This window comes from Condylura cristata, unplaced genomic scaffold, assembly GCF_000260355.1.
Source record: "Condylura cristata isolate star-nosed mole 26May11 unplaced genomic scaffold, ConCri1.0 scaffold00021, whole genome shotgun sequence".
NCBI classification, from domain to species: Eukaryota; Metazoa; Chordata; class Mammalia; order Eulipotyphla; family Talpidae; genus Condylura; species Condylura cristata.
In genome coordinates this window covers 37,469,266-37,476,923 of record NW_004567122.1, presented here as the reverse complement: position 1 = coordinate 37,476,923, position 7,658 = coordinate 37,469,266, and the positions used below count along the sequence as shown (strand labels likewise).

Below are 7,658 nucleotides of genomic sequence, written 5' to 3'. Positions count from 1 at the left end.
TTTTAGTTGCATCAGAAGCAATGTACAGGAAAGTTCCTGTTTATAGTATGATTATAAACTAGTTAAAGCAATTTCTCATTCATTTCACAAATAGTCGAACATATCTGTTCTAGTTACTGGAAGTACAGGTATGAACAAAAGAGGTTCATTTGAACTAGTTGTAATTCTCTAACTTGAAAATCATGTGCTGACTGGAAGATAATATATAAACTTCTGCCTATTGATCCAGAGCAGAAACATTTAATTTTTTGTTCTTAAAAAATCGAATCAGCAAGTTTTAAATGAATGGAAATAGCATGAATCACCATTTTAAAGTAATTATGGCCCCCAATTGCACCTAATTTCCTTATTTTTGGTGTAGTTTTAAAAGTTTTTTAACTTGGAATATTAATATTTTTTTGTTTTGATTCTTTAACAGGTTTCTAAGCATGAGTGAGGAACAGAAGAAGCAGAGCAGATGATCGGAGCAGCCTTTGTTTCTCCCCAAATCTAGAAATTTTAGTTCATATGTACACTAGCCAGTGGTTGTGGACAACCATTTACTTGATGTAAAGAACTTATTTCAGTATAAACTGGCTCTGGGCAGCATTGGCGATGCTGTGTCCTGAGTTGTAGCGCTGTAATTGTGAATATTAACTGAGATAGTGAAACATGGTGTCCAGTTTTCTATTGCATTTTTTCAAGTGGAAAAGTTAACTAAATGGTTGACACACAAATTGGTGGAGAAATTGTGCATATGCCAATTTTTTGTTAAAACCTTTTATTTTGAACTATACTGCTTTGAGATCTTATTTCAGAAGAACGGCATGAACAGTCTTCGGCCACAGTTGTGACGGTTGTAAATGCTCACAATTGTGCGTCTTAGGGTTTATCCATCCCTGGGGTTTGCAAGTTGTTCACTTAAAACATTCTTTAAATGGTTGGCTTCTTATTTGTAAGCCAGCTGATATGGTAGCAACCAAAGATTCCAGTGTTTGAGCATATGAAAGACTCTGCCTGCTTACCTGTGCTAGAAATAACAGCATCTAAAGTGAAGACTTAAGAAAAACTTAGCGACTACTAGATTATCCTTAGGACTCTGCATTAACTCTATAATGTTCTTGGTATTAAAAACAAAAGCATATTTGTCACAAATTTAGTTAACATCTTACAACTGAATATGTATGTATGTTGCTTAGATAAATGTAATCACTGTAAACATCTATATGATCTGGGATTTTGTTTTTATTTTGAAATGGGAACTTTTTTGTTTACAAGTTCATTAAAAACTAAAAACTGTTTCTGTAAGGAAATGAGATTTTTTTTTAAACAACAAAAATGCCTTGCTGACTCACTGAAATCAAAATTGCCCCAGTTTTTTAATAGACTACTTCAAGCCATTTGTTACATATGATTCCTTTGCAAATCATTTTAGATTTAGTGTTTTGACTTGTCCATTTTTTATTTAAAGAGTTGTGGTTTTTTGTTGTTGTTGTTGTTGTTGTTTTCATCCTAAGGGGAAAGGCATTCTGTGATTTTTTTTTTAATGACTTGTAGGTACAATACCTGGAACTGCAGATGCCAAGACTTGGTATTGTAATTCTTACCACTGCAGACTAACCGCTGGACTGATTTTGAATAAGAATGAAAGCTTTAAAGGGTTTGACTATAAAATGAAGTTTTTCTTCAAATTCCTAGTTAATTGGCTTTGAACATATTTCCTTATCCAGAGAACATCACACCACTTGAGTTTTAATTTGAGGGTGAACCCTCCCCACTTCACCCATTTCTGTTCTATAATTTGTCAGAGCTTCCCCTCTCAATTTTAAATGCACCTTTTCTTTTTTTGATCTAAGAGGAAGATAAGCTTATTGACAATAAGTCCCCTGGAGTAGTATAATTTATTCATTTATAACATGTCAGGATAAATTTAAAAGAACCTCTGTCTGAAAATGCTGCCGGAGCCTATTGTGTAAATGTAGGTATTTTGTAAAATAACCTTGAAACTGTAAATTGACACGTTTGGTTCAGATAGTGTCCAGTTTGATTTTTTTTTTTTTAATCTGAAGCCTACTTTAGCAATAATTAATTCCATGATTACCACAATCTGCCATTAAAGGATATATTCTCATCCGTCATACTGCAGAAATCTTAATGAGTATGAATATTGGGGGTAGGCAGCTTCTTTGTTTCTTTTCTATCCACTCATGTCAGTTAAGGTATTTGTTTCTTGACTAATAAACCCTTTGATACTTTTAGCCAGAAATCAGTCTCATAAAGCTATTTTTGAGTATAGTTTGTGTAAAATAAAAACGTTTGGCTTTGGTAATAACTTTTCCAAGCTGAACTCCCTCTAGCAAGATATTTTTCAGTGCTTTTATTTACTATGCACTTAGACTATGCACTTTTTCTGAAATATTTTTGTAACACTTAACTTTTTTGTATTTTTGCCATTTGAAAAGGTTGTGGTGTAGTTGGTCTGTAATTCAGTTGCAGATTTAAAACTGTTAGCTTTGTAAATCAAAATAGGTGTTCTTGTCGTGTGGTATATCTTCATCTGCAGCTGGAGCTGGAATCCCATTGATCTTCTAGCTACCATTCATTTTCTTCACAGTTCACAAAAGAAGAATGAAATTGAGTGAATGATGTTACTAATCCTGTCGGGAGATGAATCTCATTCCACCAAAATTAAATTATGTTTTTCCACTAAAATGATGACACAAGTTGAAGACATCACTGAAATTGGAAGACCTCACCACTTTAAGGCTCCACAGTGGCTTACTCAGCTGAACTCTAGGTTACTTAACTACTCTTTACTTTGTTCACCCATTGGGGGGTGCAGTTTTTTTAAATGTTGGGAGATGGCCATTCTAACTACTGTTGAATGTCTGTTTTGGGAAGGTATATCAAGAAAATAAAAAAGAATATATATGAAGGGAGAGACTGGTTATCTCCTCCCATATGGTTGTGCTCATGCTCTTATGGCCTACAAATGGGATTTTTGGAGGTTTGCTTTTACTAATACTAAGTTTTTTTCTGTGTCTACTAGTCCTTGCAGTTTTGTTAAATGTTTCAAGCAGAGTATATGTAAACAATTACAAACTTAATTCCATTGTAATAAAAAGTCCCAAACAAGGATTTTATAACCCACGCCAATGAGCCAGTTTTCCCTAGAACTTGAAATACCAAGAATAGGTTCTTATGACTTGACTAGAAGGAAGCATGAGATTCTGAGAGACGTTGGCCTATACATTCTTAGTACCTGAAAATTCAGCCATAGGCTGTAGCTAAATTGACTCTGAGCCAAATGAGTATGTGGCAGTACTGTGGCTCAGATATACTGTCTTGAAGACCCCCCTTGAGCCACATTAACTGTTGGTCATATTATTTGGGGATTTTACTTTCTCCTCTCAAGTATGTTTGTTGATGACAGATTATTTGGTATACTTGCAGACTTCCAGGAATCAAGTTTAAGTCTGATTGGGATGATACAGTCTATATTAATCATACCTGAGTGTATTGAAGTACAGTGATAATGTTTCAGAAGCGACTTGGTTAAACCAGTTGTGAGGACATACACAAAGGACTATGAAAGTGGTGAGCAACCGCAGAGCTGTTAGAAAAACCAGCTTTCCAAAAATGGCTCAAGTTGGTCAAATGCATTGTATCTACTGGTTGAGGCTAGAATGCTGCAGTAAGAATGCAGAATCAGTTTTAAGAGCACTCTTGGGAATTCTTTGGTCTCTGCACCTTTTTAGCCTGATGGAGTGAATTGGTTCATTCTGTCTTGCCATTACCAAACTGGTCCCTGAAAGGGACATTTTTGAGGAACTTCTCACCTAATTTATGAGAAGCATGTAATAAATAATATGGTAAGTATTGGGAGTAATATCCAATAACTGGAAGTGGAAAAAGGGCTTCAAAGGTCAGTAGGCCCTCAGCAAAGCAGCCAGCCAGAACACTTAAGTCAGTTATAGTTTAGACAGGATTTTCTGTTTTCACCTCCCCATTTTCAGTTTCCTCGTGCATTTTTTTCCCCCCACAATACAGGAGTTCTTCCTTTGGGTGTGGTCATCCACCGTTAAAGCACCCATAGTTATCCAGCATATTCCGCTGTGCTTTCCTTCCCTGCTGGCTTTTTTACACCCCCTCGCCTACTGACTATTTCAGTTAAGTTACTTGTTTTTCATAGGTAAATGTTTGCGTACAAAACATTTAAAGAAAATCATGCCTATTTTGGCATCACAGCACATTGCAAATGGGTTCTAAACTGTCAGCTACCTATAAGGACTTGGAAGGTGGCCAAGACAGTTCCCTGTAACAGCTCTTGGTGGTATTGGTTCAGTCCTTAGCACACTGCCCATTGCTATAGTAAGCATTTGGATGCCGTAAGACCAAGGTGGTCATCTTGATCTTGGGTGGTTTCGAGTTTTGGAGAAGAACTTAGAAATCGAGGCAAATGTGGAAGTAGATTTCTTAGATGGAGAGTAGCAAGTGAAAAAGTTAAGACTGGGTATGACAAGACAAAATGGCTGAAGAGCAGTTGAAGAGAGGAGAACAATAAAGTAAGCCCTGGATGATGTCAAAGTGCTGAATGAAAAGGATTTGGAGGCCTTAAGAGTCCCAAGTATTGACCTTTAGAGCCCATTTGAATATAGACAGCTGTTGGGGAGGGTAAGATCATGTGTAGTGAGAAGAGGAAAGGCCTACCCTGTAGATTATGCCTGTTCTATAAAAATTGTGGAAAATACAAATGTGTTTGCTGAGGTGGCGAATCATGGTTGGGTTTTTGTCTACATTTCTCAATGTCAAAAATACTAGCGATCGGTTAATATCTAAAAAACTTGGTCAATGAACAAATTTCCCATTTAATCTGATGACATGATCATGGTTCAGAAAACAAACGAGCTTAATAGTAAATTGAGTCAGTACCTTTAGAACCTGTTTTCTCTTGATAACAAACACATGGCACTGTTAGGAAAGACACACCTTTTAATATAGTTTTATTTCATCTGGTATCAAATTGTACAAGATCCAACACACTTATTACTGTGCTTAGTTGGTCTAATTTGGAACAGTTCCTCACCCTTTGTTTTCATGGTTTTGGTGTTGTGTGAGACCATGTAATGTTCCATTTGTTTCCCAGTTGTTTACTGTGACCTAGAATCTAATAATCACAGGAATGAGCACACCTAGTGTTCAAATCTTGATTGCTAAGTACAGAAAGGAATGGCGGCTTCTTGGAAAAATGGCTGACTTCAGGGCTGGGTTAGAAAAAAGCACAAGATCAATATAGGACGTGATGTGCCATGAATCCTAAAAGTGGTGGTGCATGTCAAGAATACAAGGGCTGGGCCCTCCCTCGTGGCCAGCGGATAAGGATGCAGCAGTGCAAGTGGGCCGTAGCCACTTCAGTGTCAGTTTGATCCTGGGCCCCTGAGCTGACCCACATGACCGCAGCAGACCTCTCCTGGCCTGCCTTCCGCTCCCCTCAGCAGTGTACTTTGTTGATCTGCCTGTTCTGCTTCCCACTCTTGTCTGGTGAATCCTTTCACTGCCCCTGCACCTCTGGCCTGTGCCCCAGCTTGGTATGCATAAGTAAATCTTAAAAAAAAAAAATTTACAAGAGCCACTTAAAAGGTTCTTTAATGGCCAAATCTTCAATCACATGAAAATGATAGCAACCTAATTCACAGTAAGAATCATGTTTTCTATATAGAAACCAAAAAATGGGGAGAAAGGGAAGCTTTTTAGAATATCAGCTTAAAAGTAAAAGGAATAATGCATTAGAAAAGTAACTACGTTATTAAAAACAAGTGCAAAGTTGATGAACAGAGCATTTCATTGTCAGTATTTCCATACATGTTGCTTACTGAGGGACTTGTCTCAAAAGAAATCCGGCCTGAACAATGTTATTTTTCTACATCAAAATGCATAGTGTTATTGACTTGAACATTGACTACAGAGTCCTGAATCCACCAAGAAAATATATACAGTCGATGGCATTTAAATCAGCACCTTCGAAAAAAATTTTTTTAAAAAATGTTTTTGAGGAATTTTAAATGTTATAGCTTAGGTCAGTCTTCATTCTGTAGGGCCTGTTCCTGTTCCCCTGCTTATCTCTCTTCCCCCTTGGTTCCACTGAGCAATCCGCTGGGTGATGCTGAAAGACCATGGCACTGTTCTCCAGCAGCACACCCCTGTATGAAATCCTTTGAGGAGGCCCCAAAGCTGGTCCAGTCCTCTGCATTACTTAACCACAGCCTCAAAAGGCATTGATAACTGGAGCCAGGGTGTGGAGACATGCTATCACCATAAAGACCTCCCTCTTTGATCCTATTTTGGGGGAAAGGTAGACATCTCAGGAGCTTGGGTTCTGGGGGGCCCTGCAGCAAACCAGAGAATAGGTTTTGGGTGCCACTTGCCAGTCCTCACAAACCAAGCGCTCATGTTAAAGGCAACCATGGTGGCCTGACCAAAATATTCTTAACGTCTTTTGGTCCTCACTCTCTGCTGAAAAGGTAGTAAGAACATGCCCATCTTAAATGATCTTAAGTTTCATAGTATATCTTCAAAAATTAAGGAATTTAAATCCAAATAACTTTTTAATGTCTTCAAAATTCTTAAGTACATCATCTCAACCTTGTAGCAATCATGAAAACGTACTTTGCCCACTTCAAAGAACTGAAGTGCAGAACACCCAAGGTTGTACAGCTTTTGTCAGTCACACAGCACTGGGACTGAAATTTTATTTTCCTTTGTCACCACCTTAAAACCAGAGACTGTTAATCATGGTTGAGTGCTATTCTCAGATACATTTTGAAGTGCTTACATGTATTGATTTCCAATCCTCATGGCTTTCCTTGAGCTAAGTCCCAGCTCCATTTTACATTTGAGGATATGGAAATCCTATGTTGGAATAAGTAGTTGTGTTCTCTTAGCTTCATCACATTTACCGTTTTTTAACATTTCCATTTTTTAGATTTGTTTATGTATGTATACAAGCTGGGGTGCAGGTCAGAGGGTGAGAAGAGTCACCAAAGAGTATGATTCAGCAGAGACAGGGCGGGGAACAGAACAGGCAGATAGATTGAAATACTCTGCTGAGTGGAGCAGTGGGTGGGCCAGGAAAGGTCTGCTGGACCATGTGGGTCACCTCCCTGACCAAGGATCAAACTCAGGCCGTAATGGTGATAATGCTGAGACTTAACACCTAGGCCACCATGGAGGCCCTTAACTCACAAATTTAAAAAGGACTGATCACTTTACTGGCCAGCTTGGGCAGTCACCTGAGTGCACAAAGCGCCGCTTGCTTTATGGCATATTTCCATTTTGTTTCCTGTCCTTGGAGGAAAGGTCATCCCCCTCTTCTTTCTTTCTTTTTTTTTTTTTTATTGAATTTGGAAAGTAAATAACTACAGCAGCATCTCAACAAACATCTATTTTATACTACTAAAGTGTGAAATTACTGGTCATACCTTGCTGGGGAAAGACCAGGAGAACAGCATTTAGGGTAACTGACTCAAGTAAATAAATAAAACTTAAACTTGCCTTCTGCTAATATTAAGAAGTCTGGGCAACTTATTTTTGCTTGTGATTGTAAATCTCACTTACACTTTGGCAGCATTTCCATGTACAAGGTTCTGATCCTCTAGGGTATATGGGAGTTTTTCCTTTCC

The 7,658-nt window shown here is 38.0% G+C and overlaps 1 protein-coding gene across 4 annotated transcripts in view; it reads left to right on the top strand.

The window, feature by feature from the left end:
- CSNK1A1 (casein kinase 1, alpha 1) overlaps nt 1-3,130 on the top strand; it is a 44,161-nt gene extending 41,031 nt beyond the window's left edge. For 3 of the 4 annotated variants that reach the window (XM_004686874.2, XM_004686873.2, XM_004686872.2), the window contains one exon: nt 419-2,914. In XM_004686874.2, coding sequence (XP_004686931.1) covers nt 419-426 — 8 coding nt within the window. In that variant the 3' untranslated portion in view covers nt 427-2,914. Of the gene's footprint in view, nt 1-418 lie in introns of all 4 variants that reach the window. The other variant, XM_012727882.1, reaches the window with a different exon arrangement.
- Nucleotides 3,131-7,658: the final 4,528 nt, after the last annotated feature.